Source organism: Hypanus sabinus, chromosome 21 (genome assembly GCF_030144855.1).
Source record: "Hypanus sabinus isolate sHypSab1 chromosome 21, sHypSab1.hap1, whole genome shotgun sequence".
NCBI classification, from domain to species: domain Eukaryota; kingdom Metazoa; phylum Chordata; class Chondrichthyes; order Myliobatiformes; family Dasyatidae; genus Hypanus; species Hypanus sabinus.
In genome coordinates this window covers 44,267,147-44,285,994 of record NC_082726.1, presented here as the reverse complement: position 1 = coordinate 44,285,994, position 18,848 = coordinate 44,267,147, and the positions used below count along the sequence as shown (strand labels likewise).

The 18,848-nt window shown below is 41.6% G+C and overlaps 1 protein-coding gene across 1 annotated transcript in view; it reads left to right on the top strand.

Annotated features, from left to right (window-relative positions):
• The window catches only part of LOC132378994 (cGMP-dependent protein kinase 2), a 59,117-nt gene extending 40,507 nt beyond the window's left edge, over positions 1–18,610 (top strand). The window contains exons 15-19 of the mRNA XM_059946423.1: positions 1,014–1,177; positions 6,126–6,248; positions 11,849–11,911; positions 15,724–15,790; positions 18,515–18,610. Coding sequence (XP_059802406.1) covers positions 1,014–1,177; positions 6,126–6,248; positions 11,849–11,911; positions 15,724–15,790; positions 18,515–18,610 — 513 coding nt within the window. The remainder of the gene's footprint in view (positions 1–1,013; positions 1,178–6,125; positions 6,249–11,848; positions 11,912–15,723; positions 15,791–18,514) is intronic.
• Positions 18,611–18,848: the final 238 nt, after the last annotated feature.

Here is an 18,848-nt window from a genome sequence, read left to right as displayed (position 1 = left end):
TTGGGGAGGGATGCAAAAAAATAAATACAAGCAGGGTGAATCTATGAGAGTTGGTGGGATTGGGAAAGGATCACAGAAGAGTGGGTTTCCTGAAATTGGAATATTCAATGTCCATATCATTGGGCTGTATACTACTCAAACAGGATAGCAGAATAACGGGTGTAGTTCTAGTTTGCACTTGGTCTCATTTGACCCATTAGGTGGACCTGATGTTGATATAGAGGAAGGATTATGCTGACAACTAAATTAGAAACTGAAAATGTTGGAAACAATCAGAAGGTTAGGTGGCATTTGTGGAAAGAAAAACAGTTAGTGTTTCTGGTTCAGAACCCTTCGTCAGATTGGTGACAAGAAGCTCCTATTTGAGGTTTCCAGCATCTGTTAATTTATTGATTTTCATTGGGCAGATGTTAACATTAGGATGTTAACAAATTCCTTCTCATGGGTCAGTTTGTACTTTGCTTTTCTCCATGTTGAACTTAGAGAAGGAGCCAGCCCTGACACATTTCACAACCTCTTCCTAGACACATAAATTTTTACTTTTACTCAGTGAAGGGAATGTAAAAGCTACTACATGAATAGCTAGTATTGGAATGAACAACCAACTTAATTTATTCTGGTGTTAATATAGGTTAAGGAATGAATTAATGGGTTTAAATTTATTGTCATTTCAAAAAGGATTAATAAATCAAGGTGTTTTTGATTAGCTATAAATGAATGGGTCATCAGTCCAAAGCTCCTTGAGGAACTCTTTGACAAATAACAAAGGATGTTTATAAGGTCCTAAACAACCCAAGCCTTGTATGTATAGTTTGTAGGAAGACTTTTAGATCCACGAATGTCCTGGTGTTACTACAGGGAAAAGCAAGAGCTGGGGTGGATTTTCATTCCCAACCCTAAACACTTGTGAGGCACCATACACTAAAGCAAGCCATCGTGGACTGGAAATAGCTTTATATATTCCAGCCAATCACTCATTTATATATCTGTTGCTTTGCCCCTCTCTCTTTCAGGCTGATCTTGGTTTTGCTAAGCGTATTGGCCCGGGCAAGAAGACCTGGACATTCTGTGGAACCCCTGAGTATGTTGCTCCAGAGATCATCTTGAATAAGGGACATGACTTTGGGGCAGATTATTGGTCTCTTGGAATCCTGGTCTATGAGCTTCTAACTGGAAAGTAAGCATTGAAGCAGTACGTTTATATCACAGGGCACATTCACATCAGATACATGAACACTTGACGCCCTCCAAAAGGGCATACTTACACAGGCACTCTTGTACAATGACCATTTAAAGTGATTTAACACAAGCTAGATCATGACTCTGTGTGACACGAGACCATTATAGCCCACTGGGCCCGTGTAGGTTATTTGAAGGAACTGTCTACATTTTCCCATTCTTTGATACCTACCCTTTAGCCTTGGATGTTTAGAAAGTTAGATTGTATAGCACCGTGCTTTTATATGCTACATCCTACAATTTTGCTGAAAAATGAAAAGTTTTGACACAATATCACAGGCCAAAGGGCTTGCACTGTTTTATGTTCTAAAAGAAAATTGAGTGGATTGTTCTGTGGGACTTGAAGTCTGGGTACATCATAAATATCTGCCTCGTGTTGTAGGAAGGGACCAACCTGTGCTGTGACACTCAAGAATATGTAATCCACTTCTAACCATGCAAAAATCATGCAGCTACACAGCCCAGAACAAGCCCTTCATCCCAGTCTGACTATTAAACACCTATCCGCATCAATCATGGACTAATCCCATTTGATTCTCCCCACATTCCCATCAACTCACCCCTCTTCCAGGTTCCACCTCTCATCTGCATGCTAGGGGCAATTCACAGGGGCTAATTAACCTACCAAAGCATAGAGATGTTTGGCAAACCAGGACTGTTTTCTCTGGCATGACAGAGACTGAAGGGAGATCTGGTCAAAGTCTGTAAGAACATAAGAGCCATTGATAAAGAAGACAGCTGGTATCCTTTCTACAGAGTCGTAATATGTAATACCAGAGGGCATGCATTTAAGTTAAGGTCAAAGGGGAGATGTTCAGGGCAAGTTTTTATCACAGAGTGGTGAATGCCTGGAGCTGGCTGGCAGGGGTGGTGGTGAAGACAAGTGCAATAGAGGTCCATGAATGCAGAGAGTGGAAGGATAACTTTGTGTAGGCAGAAGGGATCAGTTGGGTTAAGCATTTAATTAGTTTGGCACAACATCATGGGCTGAAGGACACAAGTTCCCTGTGCTGTCCTGTACTATGTTCTCTGTCTTTGGAGTAGCCATAGGAAACCCTCATGGTCATAGGGAGAAGGTGCATGGAGTGAAGAATGGTCTAAATTTAGTCTGTTCCATGGTGGGGATGTACCACCTCACATACACATTGCACAGCAGCCAGGCTGATATCTCTCAGAACACTAAAGGCATTCAGCTGGTATTTTTGTAACTAAATAGTTCTATTTAGAAATGTGCAACAATGCTTTCCTTTTAGCAGATATTCAATTGGAAAAATTATGTAAATATAATACAATTCATAATTTTTTCTTTGCAAAAGAAAGCCAAACAATCCAAGAGATGATTCTTTAGTAACAGGGCTTTCAATACACGTAAATCACTTAGCTGTAATTTTAGTGAGTGGGAGGAAGCTTGCAGGGGAGTTCTAGAAACCTCAGGAACAAGTCTCTTGCCATTCATTGTGTCCAATCTAGTGCAGTGATTGATGGAGAGAAAACTTCAACCCATCCAAAGTTTTCAGTGGACTGGTAAAGTGAGTAATAAAATGTGACATGGAATTCAATCCCAAGTCTGAGATAATGCACCTGGGGGAAAGCAGGGCCACCACAAATAGTACAAGGAAAGAGAGTTCTATAAGTTCACTCCCCGGTTTCTGTTGGGTTCAATAATAACTACTTTACTTATTGACCCCATTGACACATCTACTCTATATCCACCCTATCAAACCCTTTTGAAATCTAAACAACCTCCTTCAAGGCACCCCTCAGACCTCCCTTTTGTATTGTAGCATGGGGCCCTCTCCAATTGAAAGTCAACCAGGAGCCCGTTCTCTGCACCTCCTTTCTTTTCCTAATGCATCAAAGGGGGCAGCAGGTGTAAGGAGGGAAGAACAAAGCTGGGGCGACAAGCAGCTGAAGGCATGGCTGCCAGTGAAGGAACAAAGGTGCCGTGACTGTGAATGAGCAAACTCAGGGAGAGCACATGGGATATAACAGGACTTTCAGACTCCACAGGGAGTAGATCTTCCAGTATGAACAGCAATTCATTCACACAGCTCTAAAACAAAATCAATACCGAGCAATGGATTTTGGGTTGACCTGGAATAGAGAAATTTTGTGCTCTATGGACCCTATCTATGTTTCTCGCTGCCTCAGTAAAGCAGCCAGCATATTAAAGACCCCACCAATCAGCAAGGCATTTGATACGGTACCCCCTGCAAGGCTTATTGAGAAATCAGGGAGGCATGGGATCCAAGAGGACATTGTTTTGTGGATCCAGAACTGGCTTGGACACAGAATGCAAAGAGTGGTTGTAGACGGGTCATATTCTGCATGGAGGTCAGTCACCAGCGGAGTGCCTCAGGGATCTGTTCTGGGACCCTTACTCTTAATGATTTTTATAAATGGCCTGAATGAAGAAGTGGAGGGATGGGTTACTAAATTTGCTGATGACACAAAGGTTGGGGGTGTTGTGGATAGTGTGGAGGGCTGTCAGAGGTTGTAGTGGGACATCGATAGGATGCCAAACTGGGCTGAGAAGTGGCAGATGGAGTTCAGCCCAGTTAAGTGTGAGGTGGTTCATTTTAGTAGGTCAAATATGATGGCAGAATATAGTATTAATGGTAAGACTCTTGGCAGTGTGGAGGATCAGAGGGATCTTGGGGTCCGAGTCCATAGGACACTCAAAGCAGTTGCACAGGTTGACTCTGTAGTTAAGAACGCATATGGTGTATTGGCCTTCATCAACCGTGGGATTGAGTTTAAGAGCCGAGGGGTAATGTTGCAGTTACATAGGAGCCTGGTCAGACCCCACTTGGAGTACTGTGCCCATTTCTGGTCACCTCATTACAGGAAGGATGTGGAAACTATAGAAAGGGTGCAGAGGAGATTTACAAGGATGTTGCCTGGATTAGGGAGCATGCCTTATGAGTGAACTCGGCCTTTTTTCCTTGGAGCGGTGGAGGATGAGAGGTGACCTGATAGAGGTGTATAAGGTAATGAGAGGCATTGATTGTGTGGATAGACAGAGCCTTTTTCCCAGGGCTGAAATGGCTAACACAAGAGGGCATAGTTTTAAGGTGCTTGGAAGTAGGTACAGAGGCGAAGTCAGGGGTAAGTATTTTACACAGAGAGTGGTGAGTGCATGGAATGGGCTGCTGGCAACAATGGTGGAGGCGGATACAATAGAGTCTTTTAAGAGGCTCCTAGATAGGTACATGGAGCTTAGAAAAATAGAGGGCTATGGGTATCTGGATGTAATTTCTAAATTAAGTACATGTTCGGCACAGTATTGTGAGCTGAAGGGCCTGTATTGTGCTATAGGTTTTTCTATGTTTTTTAACCCTACACGTACCCTCTTTCCCTCTCCCATCATACAGAAATACTAAATCCTGAAAGCACATGCCACCACACAATCAGCTTCTATATCAATGTTATCAGGCTCTTGAATGGACCTCTTGCACAATAAGATAGAGTCTTTGCCTCATAGTCTACATCGTTAGTACCTTGCACTTTATCGTTTATCAGCATTGCACTTATTCAGTAGCTGTTACATTTCACTCAGCATTTTTATTTGTTTACCTAATTCTAGCTCCATTTACAACTGTGTAATGTTTTGACTTATATAAACAGAATGTTCCCTCTAAGGTGTGCTACTGCTGTGAAAGGAATTTAAACCGTGCCCAAAAGGTTGTCGCCCTCTACCTCATTGGCATAAGAATATTTCACGATCATACACAATCACATTTCCTTTTCCACTTTCTGATGTGGATGGTGTTGACAGCATAAACTTTGCGATGATTTATCTGCAGATTTTAGAACTGGCTTACTTCTGCTGTTTTTATTGAAGAAATTATTCAGTGGGCATGTGCTGTCGTCGCTAGGCAAAAAATTGCACAGCACAAGGTTTTTGCACAAACTAACCATTGCATATTGGATGAATGATGAACTTTTCATTGTATCTTGGTACATGTGACAATAGTAAACCAGACCAATGCCAATACCAACACATTTCTGGGTATCTTGTATCCATTTTGAAATTTGCCTCCTTATTTTTTTCAATTGGGATTTTCTTCCCAACACTTTTTCTCGGCAGAATTGGGGAAATAGAAATCAAATTTGTTTTAAGTTGCAAATAAAAGGAAAGGAGGTTAGAAAGACGGACAGAGAAGGTCTCTGACAGAATGGAGATCAGGAGATATTGACTGACACAGTTGGTAGCAGTGCCTGCCAGGAGAGGATGGTTTAAGCTAGTGATTAATGGAAGCTATGGCTGAATGAAACTTAAATAAGAGAAAGGAAAGAAATATTAAATAACCTGAGGTGGTTACAAAAAAAGACTGTGAATCCTGGAAATGTGAGATACTAGAAAGGAATGGCAGGTAATCTGAAACCACTGAATTCTGTGTTGATTTCAGAAAGTGAGATGCGGCTCAATGATGTTCATCACTGGAACAGTGTAAGAGGCCAAGGTCAAAGGTCACAGTGGGATTATGATGGAGAATCAAAGTAACAGGCAATTGAAATCTCAGGGTCATAATTGCAGATGAATGGAGGTAGTCTGTAATTGATTCATGATTTTGTTACAGAAATTATCTCTTTTTCTGGCAATTATTCCTCCATTTTCACGGCAATCAGAGAGGCATTAACACCGTTTCATCTCGTGAAGGATTAGCATGTTGGTGAAGATGCTGGATCCAAAACTCACTTGTTTCCCCTTTCTCCCACTCTGTCATATTTTCTGGTTCTTTGCAAAGCTGCCATTTAAGATTTTAATGCAACTTTATTGCTTGTGAACGGTCCTGCAGTCACTAATCATCAAGGGTGTTCCAGGTTTCTGTCTATGATGCGGAACTAAATAAATCCATGGATGTTTCTTTCTGTCTCCTCAGTCCTCCTTTTACTGGACCTGATCCTATTGAAATTTACAATATGATTTTGAAGGGAATGGAGCAAGTGGATTTTCCAAAACAGATCCCCAAACGACCAGCAGATCTGATCAGGAGACTGTGCAAGTAAGAAAATGTTATTTAATGATATAATGACACAATGCGTGAAAGCACCAAGTTTATGCCTAAAGACTCCATTACCTTGTCAGCTCTGATATCACACTTCTGAGTCCTACAATTGAATTTTTAGTTGAAGAGCTTTGAGGGGATAGTAATCAAAACATGATTGCATTTTATATAAAAATTGAAAGTTTAATAAAGGGAATTTTGAAGATGTGAGACATGAGTTGGCCATGGCAGATTTAGAAATTGCATTTTTTTTAAAAAAAGTATGACAGGAAATAAACATTCCTTAAAGCTATAGATTTCCCCATTCAGGCAAAATAGAACTATTAGGAAAAGTAGGTTCTGCTGTATCCACTGAAGAAAAGTTAAAGATAATATTAAATTAATGAAGCATATTAATAATATTGCCATGAACTGGATTTTTTTCCAGAATTCAACAATGAGAACTGAGGCTTTGATAAAGAAATGAGAGATAAAATTAGGAGTAGACTGGGAAGAGCTGTGTAAAGAGACTGTAAATGCACCTATAAATGTTTAAAAAGAACATTTACTAAAGTACAGGAAGAAGTACATGACAGTGAGGTTAATAGAAGAGGACATGGAACTATGCAAGAAATAATGGAGAACAGGAGGTCTTGTATGAATGAGCTCAAAGAAATTAGCTTTAGTTTATGAAGAAATTGAGGGAATTAATGGAAATTAAAGCCAATAAATCTCAAGGACCTGACAACCCACATCCTAGTGTGCAGAGGAGTTGACTGTCGAGGTTATGGTGGTCATCTTCCCTATTAACAGATTCTAGAGCGGAAGGTAATGTCAGGAACCGGGGCTGGATGGACCCAAACGCAGGACGCAGACACTGAAGTACTAGGGGGAGGACAAGATGGGGATGCCATGGTACTTAAGGGTTAATGCAGGCGGAAGGATCCCAGAGTTCAGACCAGGCAGGCGGGCAGGCAGGGGGATCCCAGAGTTCAGACCAGGCAGGCAGGCAGGCAGATCCCACAGTTCAGGGCAGGCAAGCAGGCAGATTCCTCATGGCGGGCCGCAGGGATCCCGGGCAGGGCTGCCTCCCAGGTGGGAACACAGAAGCCTGGGCCAGTCACAGACACCTGGGCAGGTGCAGGGCACAACCCTTAGGGAGCAATAGGTGGAAGGGGCAGAACCCCCACCAGCAGCAGCAGTCCAGCCAGACCCACCCAACAGAGGCAACGGGTAGGAAGCTGGGTCCAGGAAAAGCAGAAAAACTACAGTGATCCACCGGGTACATTGGTAAATTGGGAAAGGCAACCAACAGCGTGGCAGCACAAGCAAGGAGAATAAGGCAGAACAGCAGGACCAGCACACAGGAGAGAAGCAGGGGAACAAGACCAACCAGATAGAGCATATACAGAGCAGGACTCCAAGCAGGACAGGACAAAACAACCACCCACCCAGTCTCTGTCCCATGGCCCCTTATAAACACCTGCAGCCAAATTGGCCACAGGTGTGCATCCTTGATCCAGGCTGATCTTAACAGGCTCAAAGGGGCCGGGAGGGACAGCTGCAAGACCCGGAGTCCGGCGCTCTCAGTCCGGATCGAGACCCGGAACGCGGATTCCAGACCAGATGGACCCTGACAGGTAACAAGTATAACCTCACTACTTTAGGAACAGTGGAGACAAGGGAACAGAGCAGTTAGCCACATAGCAGTAGAAAAACCTGGAATCTATTAGACAATAGACAATAGACAATAGTTGCAGAAGTAGACCATTCGGCCCCTCGAGTCTGCACCGCCATTCTGAGATCATGGCTGATCATTCACTATCAATACCCAGTCCCTGCCTTGTCCCCATATCCCTTGATTCCCCTATCCATCAGATATCTATCTAGCTCCTTCTTGAAAGCATCCAGAGAATTGGCCTCCACCATCTTCCGAGGCAGTGCATTCCACACCTCCACAACTCTCTGGGAGAAGAAGTTCTTCCTCAACTCTGTTTTAAATAACTGACCTCTTATTCTCAATCCATGCCCTCTGGTACTGGATTCTCCCAACATCTGGAACATATTTCCTGCCTCAATCCTATCAAATCCTTTAATTATCTTAAACGTTTCAATCAGATCCCCTCTCAATCTCCTCAATTCCAGCATGTACAAGCCCAATCTCTCCAATCTCTCTGCGTAAGACAGCCCTGCCATCCCAGGAATCAACCTAGTGAATGTACGCTGCACTTCCTCAATTGCCAGAATGTCCTTCCTTAAACCTGGAGACCAAAACTGTACACAATATTCCAGGTGTGGTCTCACCAGGGCCCTGTACAAATGCAAAAGGACATCCTTGCTCTTGTATTCAATTCCCCTTGTAATAAAGGCCAACATTCCATTTGCCCTCTGATGCACCATCAATAACTCACACTGAGACGTAAGGCGAGATATCGGCTTTTATTGACTGGAAGAAGGAACCAGGAGTGAGTGTCCATCATACTATGTCCTGGAGACTGAGGCCGAGCGTCAGGCCTCAGATTGCCTTTATACAGGGGCCTGTGGGAGGAGCCACAGGAGCAGTCAGCAGGGGGCGTGTCCAGACAGGCACATAGTTCACCACACCCTCTTCACTGCCTGTTGCACTTGCTCATCCACCTTCATTGAGTGATGAACTAGGACTCCTAGGTCTCTTTGCATTTCTCCCTTACCTGACTCTACACCGTTCAGACAATACTCTGCCCTCTTGTTCCTGCTTCCAAAGTGGATAACTTCACATTTATTCACATTGAATGACATCTGCCAAGTATCTGCCCACTCACCCAGCCTATCCAAGTCTCCCTGTATTCTCCTAATGTCCTCTTCGCATGTCACACTGCCACCCAGTTTAGTATCGTCAGCAAACTTGCTGATATAGTTTTCAATGCCCTCATCTAAATCATTGACATAAATCGTAAAGAGCTACGGTCCCAATACAGAGCCCTGTGGTACCCCACTAGTCACCTCCAGCCAGTCCGAGAAACACCCATTCACTGCTACCCTTTGCTTTCTATCTGCCAACCAGTTTTCTATCCATGTTGAAACCCTGCCCCCAATGCCATGAGCTCTGATTTTACTCACCAATCTCCTATGTGGCACTTTATCGAATGCCTTCTGAAAATCTAGGTACACAACATCCACTGGCTTACCCTCGTCTAACATCCTTGTTACACCCTCAAAAAACTCCAACAGATTAGTCAAGCATGATTTGCCCTTGGTAAATCCATGCTGGCTTGGCCTAATCCTATCACTACCATCAAGATGTGCCACTATTTCGTCCTTAATAATGGACTCAAGCATCTTCCCCATGATTGACGTTAGGCTAACAGGGCGATAGTTCTCCGTTTTCTCCTTCCCTTCCTTCTTGAAAAGTGGGATAACATTAGCCACTCTCCAATCTGCAGGAACTGATCCTGAATCTAAGGAACATTGGAAAATGATTACCAATGCATCCGCAATTTCCTGAGCCACCTCTTTTAGAACCCTCGGATGCAGATCATCTGGACCCGGGGATTTATTAGCCTTCAGTCCTACCAGTCTACTCATCACAGTTTCTTTCCTAATGTCAATCTGTCTCAATTCCTCTGATATCTTATGACCCTGGCCCATCCATACATCTGGGAGATTGCTTGTGTCCTTCCTGGTGAAGACAGATCTAAAGTACGCATTAAATTCTGTTGCCATTTCCCTGTTTCCCATAACAATTTCTCCCAATTCATTCTTCAAGGGGCCAACATTGTTCTTAACTATCTTCTTTCTCTTCACATAGCTAAAAAAGCTTTTGCTATCCCCTTTTATATTCCTGGCTAGACTGAGCTCATATCTGATTTTTTCTCTCCGTATTGCTTTTTTAGTTAAGATCTGCTGTTCCTTAAAACTTCCCCAATCATCTGTATTCCCACTCATCTTAGCCCTGTCATACTTCTTTTTCTTTAATGCTATACAATCTCTGACTTCCTTTGTCAACCACTGTGGCCCCTTCCCCCTCTTTGAATCCTTCCTTCTCATTGGAATGAACTGCTTTTGCATCTTTTGTATTATCCCCAAGAATATCTGCCACTGCTGATTCACTGTCTTTCCTGCCAGGGCATCCGCCCATTTAACTTTGGCCAGCTCTTCCCTCATGGCTCCGTAGTCTCCTTTATTTAATTGCAACACTGACACCTCTGATCTGCCCTTATCCCTCTCAAATTGTAGATAAAAACTTATCATGTTATGATCACTACTTCCTAATGGCTCCTTTACTTCAAGATCACTTATCAATTCCTGTTCATTACACATCACCAAGTCCAAAATAGCCTCATTCCTGGTTGGCTCAAGCACAAGCTGTTCCAAAAATACATCCCTTAGACACTCCACAAACTCCCTATCCCGGGGTCCAGCACCTACCTGATTCTCCCAGTTCACCTGCATGTTGAAATCTCCCATAACGACTGCATTACCTTTAGCACATGCCAATGTTAACTCCCTAATCAACTTGTACCCAATATCCACGCTACTGTTTGGGGGCCTGTTATTAAGGAAGTGGCAACAAGTCACAATGAAAATACTAATAGGATTGGGCAGAGTTTGCATGAAAATTATGATGTGAAAGGAAGTTTGACATACCTGGTGGAGCTTGGACTACCAGAATCGATAAGGTCAAAGCAGTTGACACAATATGTTTGGATTTTAGAGGCCTTTGATAAAATGCCACATAGAAAATGATTCAAGAAAATTTTGTGTGTGTTTTTGGAGGCAGTATATCAATGTAGTTTGGAACTGGTTAATAGACAGGGGAGAGAAAAGGAATAAACACTGTCAATATGGGAGGCTGTAATTAGTGACAATTAGCTGCAGGGATTGATGCCTTGACCTCAGCTATTGATAAATTATCAATGATTTGGATGAGGGGATAGGTGTAATATATCCATGTTTGCTGAATGGCAGCATAGTCATAGAGCAATACAGAATTACTACAGGCCTTTCAGCCCTGTGAGTCCATACTGACAATGTTGTCCTCCTTGCTCATCTCAATTTCCTGGATTCAGCCCATATTCCTCGAAGCACTTCTCTTCCTTGTACTTATCCAAGTGCTTCTTAAATTATACTTTTGTGCCTGCTCAACCACTTTGTCCAGCACCTCATTCCATCTAGTACAATAGTTCCATTCAATATCCGAGAAATGTATTCACTATACATCCTGAAAACATACTATTTATGCTCCTGTGATCTCCCAGTGAACTTATCCTAGCAATCATTCTTTGTGTGATTTTTGGATTTTCTCAATGGTGTAAATTTTGAAATTTGTTGCTGCAACTTACAGCCTCAAATCTGCCTCCTGAAAATTTCATAATGACATCATTAAATGTGTAAATCTTCATCAGCCTGGGTGACACATGTTCATATGGTCAAGTGCCACAAACTTCAGAGTTATCCTTATCTCTTTCCAGATGCTAGCTGAATGGTTGACGATTTCCGGCTTGTTCTCTTTGATGGAGAGTAGCATTCCTGTTTAAATATTGTCAAATGTGTATCTGTTTGGTGAATGAATCAAAAAAAAAAGAAACATTATTGTTGTGTAAGTCATACTTCAACCTAGTTGTTTAATAATTGTGCAGAGTTAATCCAACGGAGAGACTGGGAAACAAGAAGAATGGAATAAATGATATTCGGAAACAGAAGTAAGTGACCTGGCAATCTATATTACTGAGAGGAAAATCAAGCTATAATATTACTGTAGGAATTAAGGAGTTTAGGTATCAGGGAGCTAGGACAGAGATATTTAAACTTAAAATTCAACATTAGTGTCACATGCACTGTGGTGAAAATCTGGAACTTGTTCCTCAGTGAACTGAATTATTTTAAATGTTTATCAGGCAAATCATTAAAAGTTTCAAAAGCAATGACAAGTCAGTGGATATAGAGGTTAGCCAATAGATAATTCAATGTTGGAAGAGACAATAAGGCATAAATGTACTCCTTCTGTTTGGATGGATTTCATGGGTGCATGTTGCAACTCCAGTCAACAGAGATCTGGCTTCATATGATAAGGTCTCTCAAGGGATCATTGTGTCCAGCTGGTGTGCCAAATTCCCATAACTGGTAGCTTTCCCACTCATTGACCACGTGTGGATAGTAATCAAAAACGGAATCAGAATCCTGATCAACTGGCCCATTTATCCATCAGATTGTAGCTACAGGAACTATGGGAGCAAAACCCTTGACACCACAGCAGAAGTGATCCTCATCTGGACAAGTGCCAAAATGTACTACTATCTGTAATGTAGTCAGTAATACAACTTAATAATCCAGTCTTCTTGGCCAAGAGAGAGTGTGAGAATGTGGAACTTTTCCTGCAGGAAGTGTTTGGGATGAAATAAGTACATATTCTAAAGGACAACCAGATAAATAGATGAGTGAGAAACAGATAGACATTGAAAGAATGAAGAGAAAAGTAATGTTATAAAAGAATTGTGAGGCACAGAATCCAGTGTGGACAATTCGAATTATAGCCTATTATCACAAGGTCAACAAGAGGAGGTCACCTGAAACAGAACACAGCTATTAGGCCTATTCTGAGCTTGCATTGATAACAAGCTAACAACTAAAATCCCACCTACATACACAGAGTTCTGTAGGTCACATCTCCTCAAGTACACAGCTAAATGTGATGAGGGAGTTGCCTCTACTACCTTTCAAGTTCGTGAGTTCCAGACCCATATCATTTTTGGGTGAAAGCAATTGCTCTCATTTTCTGCTTCTTCTTGGCACTGCACAAGCACTACTGGACGACTGTTATAACATGCAGTCGGTATGAACCGCGTGAGAGTTAAATTGTAAAGTGAGCTATTTTGACTAGATCCCCTGAATTGATTTGATTGAGTCAATCTTTAAAAATGTTAGTATCAGAAATACTGCACAGGTCTGGTGGCAGAAGATTCCACTCTCTTGTTGATCTTGGGTAGAGGGAGTACTGGTAGCAAATCTTGTTGAATGAAGGGGTTTCCAATACGTAAGGTCCAGTTTGCTGTCGAGTTGAACTGACCCTGTGACGAATTTGGATGTTTGATGGAGTGATGTTGAAAATGGAGATTAACTATATTTGTCGGTTTTCAAGTGGTTCCCATTGAAGGTTAGAAAGCATGTTGGTGACACTGGATTTCCTGCTGTAATCATTTAGCACAATGCAAGCAGCACAGCGTTGGATTTTTTCGATGGACTTCTTATTGTTAGCTTGATAGGGATCCCATATGGCTGCACAATACTCGAGCTTTGGACGGACGAGTGCCTTGTATGCCATGACCTTGACGGATTCACTACATGAGTGGGGGTTTCTTCGCAGGATACCCAGTGTTTTGTTTGCTTTGGCTGTAAGCTGATTGATGTGGCATGCCCAGTTAAGATCACCAAGATATGGGTGGTGGGTGACTGGTTCAAGAATCTTTCCTTTCATGTTATATGTCGTGTTGATTGGTTTAACTTTGTGACTGACATGCATAGCATAACATTTAGATGAGTTGAAGGACATTTGCCATTGAGACTCCCATTGACATAATGAATCAATATCGTTTTGCAGCAGCTGAGCATCTTGATCATTTTTTATCTTTCGGTAGATTACGCAGTCATCTGCAAAGAGTCTGACCTTGGACTTGACTATATTTGGCAAGTCGTTGATGTAAATGACAAAAAGTAAGGGTCCCAACACGGTCCCCTGGGTTCTAGGTCTGCCTTCTAGGTCTTCTACCAAATATTTTAAATCTGTGCTCCTGGTTTCTGACTGTACTGGTCAGGAAAATAGGTCCTCTCTAATCATTCTAACTAACTTTTCATCCTTCAGTGGAGTATCCCTTGAGTCTCGTGTCTTCCAAAGAAAACAATGATAGCTTATCCAATTTTACAATTGGGTAAAATATTCCAATGCTGGCTGCACCCTTGTAAATGTCCTTCACAATACAAAGACATCCTTCCAGTAATATAATTTACAGAAATGTACACAGTTCTCAAATTGTGGTCTAGCTGGTGTTGCATACAGTTCTAACATAACTGCTCAAAAGTGTATAACTTGGCCAATGAAGCAAAGTATGCTGTATGTTTTAATCATTTGAAACCATTAAAAGTCTGTAGATGTACAGTTGAAAATCTTTCTTCTAAGTGTAACATGCTGTAAGGGTTCACTGCTAATGTATTAAGCTGCTAGGTGAAGCAAGCGTTACATAACTACCCACTATGTTCCCATATATTTTGTTTTCCTTTCCTTGTTGCAGACCAACACATCTGGATTAAATTTAATTTTTTCCTCAACTGGCTATACCTTCCTGCAGACTATATTTTTTCTTCCCACTCTCAACCATGTATCTAATGCTTACATCATCTACTATCTTCTTTAACATGCCCCTATACTTGTGTAAATGATTACATATAATATGTATTATACCAAAGCAAGAGACTAAATTCTGAACCCTGTGAAACTCCACTAATAACAGCCATCCAGATGCAAAAGCACCCATTAACATTAACCCTCAGCTCCCTGACATTTTGTTGATTTCTGAGATCTGGTTTGCCTGGCTGATTTTTACTGTTTTGACTAGCCTACTACATGGGGCCTTGTCAAAAGTCTTTCAGAAAACCACATTCCCTACACTAAAGGAACTGCTATCACTGACTCTCTGTTATATCTTCAAAACAAAACAATTTACAGTCAAATCCATGAGACTGTCCTTGCAAATGAAATTCATGTTGCCTCTTATTCTAATAATTTGCTGGCGATCAATGTTAAGCCAGCCTGTAGTCAGTTGGCTTATCCTTTCCTTCCTTTTAAACAATGGTGTCATGTTAGTAGACTTCCAATCCTCTGACATCACCTCTGTAACCAGGGAGGACAAAAGCATGGCAACCATATCCCAGCCCAAATTTAATTTCATCACTATTAAGCCAGTTTGTAGTCACTTGGCTTATCCTCTCCTCCCTTCAGTATATGTGGGGAGAGGGAGAGGGAGAGAGAGAATAAATAAGACCATACAGATGGTAGGAGACTGGCAAATCGCAGGTCACATAGTGTTAATTTGCTGATGGCCCACTGCAGAGGATGGTAAGGGGATGAGTGTGAAAGCTGAAAGTTTGCTTTTAATCTCACTTCCACTCTGTGGTGGCCCTTTTCAAAGTAATTAAGATCATGACCTCTTGGCCACCTAACATAATCACTGACACTGCCCAAAATAATTCATGCACCTAGAGATCTTTCAGGAGAGTTGCCTCATTAACACATGATATGCAGGAAAGATCAAGGTGAAATCTAAATACTTTCCATCAGTCCTTTATAAAAGCATTTTAGCTTTCATAATCAGTGAAAGAAGTCATTGTCATGCTTGTTAATATGTACAATGCTCCAGGGGTACTTGAGCTGTCACTCTTTAATTGATAGTTGCTATAAACAGAATAAATTACCTTTACCTCCTATGATGATAAATCACTTGCACTTTCATTTTGTTCTCAGGTGGTTCCAAGGCTTTGACTGGGAGGGTCTTCGAACTCGGAAAATGAAATCTTTGCTTAAAAGGGAGGTAATAATGGCTACTGAATGGAGCTCAGTCATGAGTAGGCTTCACGTTGTTTAACACACTTCTGTAAAAATTCCAAAAGTCCCAGGGAGCTAAACCTATAGAGTCAGAGAAAATATCACACCCCTGGACATCATCCAGTCCATTGTGCCCTCACCAGTGAAAGAAGGGTTATTTAGCCTGGTCCCGTCTCAAAATTGAGCCTTTTAGGTTACAACTCTTTGAGGTAATTGCCAACTGCGTTGAGGATTTTCGCTTATGCTGCCCTGTCAAGTGGTAAGTTGCTCTTTGGGTGAAACTGCAATGCCTCAACTTCACTCTGAACTTACCACCAGATAATGTAAATCAATGAATTCTACCTACTGACTGCTCATAAGACCATAAGACATAGGAGCAGACTCAGGCCATTTGGCCCATCAAGTGTGCTCCACCATTTCATCATGGCTGATCTTCTTCCCCCCACCAACCCTGCTCTCCTGCCTTCTCCCCACTATCAAGCCCTGACTAATCAAGAACCTCTCAACCTTTGCCTTAAATACATCCAACGACCTAGCATCCATACCCCCCTGTGGCAATGAATTCCATGGATTCACCACCCTCTGGCTACAGAAATTCTTCCTCACCTCCTTTTTAAATGGACATACCTCTATTCTGAGGTTGTGCCCTCTGGTCCTAGACTCCCCCTCCCTAAAAAAAAAACTCTTCTCATCCATTCTATCTAGGCCTTTCAGTATCAATAGGTTTCATCAAAATCTCTATTCATTCTTCTAAATTCCATTGAGTACAGGTCCAGGGCCATCAAATGCTCTTCATCTGTTAAGCTTTTCATTCCTGGGACATTTTTTTGAAACTCCTTTGAACTATCTCCAATGTCAGCACATCCTTTCTTAGGTAAAGGGACCAAAACTGCTCACAGTACTCCAAGTGAGGCCTCACCAGTGCATTATAAGCCTAAACATTAAATCCTTGTTTTTATATTCTAGTCCTCTCAAAATTAATGCTAACATTGCTATTATCCTCTTCACCACCAACTCAATCTGCAAGTTAACCTTTAGGTAATAGTGTACAAGGACTTCCAAGTCCCTTGTCCCTTTGCACCTCAGATTTTTGAATTTCCCCCCATTTAGAAAATAGTCTACCCTGTTATTTCTCCTACCAAAATGCATCACCATACACCTCCCAACACTGTATTGCATCTGCCACTTCTTTGCCCATTCCCCAAATCTGTTTAAGTCTTTCTGCATCCCCCCTGTTTCCACAACACCACCTGTCCCTCCACCTACCTTTGTATCATCCAAAAACTTGGCCACAGAGCCATCAATTCCATTATCCAAATCATTGACATACCATGTAAAAAGGAATGGTCCCAACATCAACTCCTACGAAAAACCTCTAGCCACCAACAGCCAATCAGAAAGGCTTCCCTTTATTCCCACTCTTTGCCTCCCAATCAGCCAATCCATATAGTATCTTTCCTGTAATAACCATGAGCTTTTAGTTTGCTAAGCAGCCTCATGTGTGGCACCTTGTCAAAGGCCTTCTAAAAATCCAAGTGCACAACATCAACTGATTCTTCTTTGTCTATTCTGCTTGTTATTTCCTCAGAGAATTCTAACAAATTTTTCAGATCAGATTTTCCCTTGAGGAAACCATGCTGACTTTGGGCTATTTTATTATGTGCCTCCGAGTACCTGAAACCTCATTTTTATCAATTGACTCCAACATCTTCCCAGCCACTGAGGTCAGGCCAACTGGCCAATAATTTCTTTTTTTCTGCATCCTTCTCTTCTTGAAGAATGGAATGATATTTGCAATTTTTCCAGTACTCCAAAACCATGACAAAATCTATTGATTCTTGAAAGATCATATTAATGCCTCCACAATCTCTCCAGCTACCTCTTTCAGAACCCTAGGATGTAATTCATATAGTCCTGGTAACTTATCTACCTTAAGACTTTTCAAATTCTCCCTAGTAATAGCAACTGCACTCACTTCTGTCCCCTGACACACTTTAACTTCTGGCATTCTGTTAGTATCTTCCACAGTGAAACTGATGCAAAATACTTCTTCAGTTTATCTGCCATTTCCTTGTTCCTCATTTCTACCTCTCCAGCATAATTTTCCAGTGTTCCAATATCAACTATTGCTTTGTTTTTACTCTTTATATAGTGGAAGAAACTTTTGGTAGTCTCTTGGTTTTGGTTTTCCTTGTCATGGTTTTTTGTTGCATTCTGTTGGTTTTTAAAAGCTTCCCAATCCTCTAACTTCCCACTGTTAATTGGCAATACTAGTTCAGCAGCTTGCAATACTATTTTATATCAAATTCATAGAAAATCCTGAACACATAAATTAGATTGGCCCTATATTAGAGGAATCCAAAAATACCCTACAACTGTACGACGTGGATAACTTCACTCACTTCAATGGTGAACTGACTCCACAACCTATAGACTCACAACTCATGTTCTCAGTATCATTTATTTACTTTTTAAAAATTATTTCCAGGGTTTGTCTTTTGAACATTGGTTGCTTGTCAATCTTTAGGTATAATTTTTCAAATTTCTGTTGCACTTTTTTTTTGTAACTGCCTGCAAGAAGATGAATCTCAAGATAGTATATGATGACATGATAATTTAATCTGAATATTGTGTACAGTCACCTTTAGTACGTAACCTTTGTGGACTCAGCACTGTTCCTCCTTAACCTTTTGTTTTCTCTCTGTCTAAGTTGAAAGGACCAACAGATCACAGTTATTTTGACAGCTTCTGTTGTGAACACGAGGAGCCTCCAGATGAGTTTTCAGGCTGGGATGAGGACTTCTGAGGATTGATCTCCACAAAGCTGAAGATAAAACAGAAAACTTCAGGAATCTTGGAGGAGTGGAAACAGATAATCGTTCCACTACAAGCTTTCTTCAAACAATTAGAACCATTTCATTTCCAGTATAATTGTTACATTGGGACTGGATGTGCCCTGATGTTTGGAAGCCTGTGTAACTGCAGGTCCTGTGAGACAGTGTCCTGTGGTTATGGATTTGGAGAGAAATGGGATTGGTAATCAA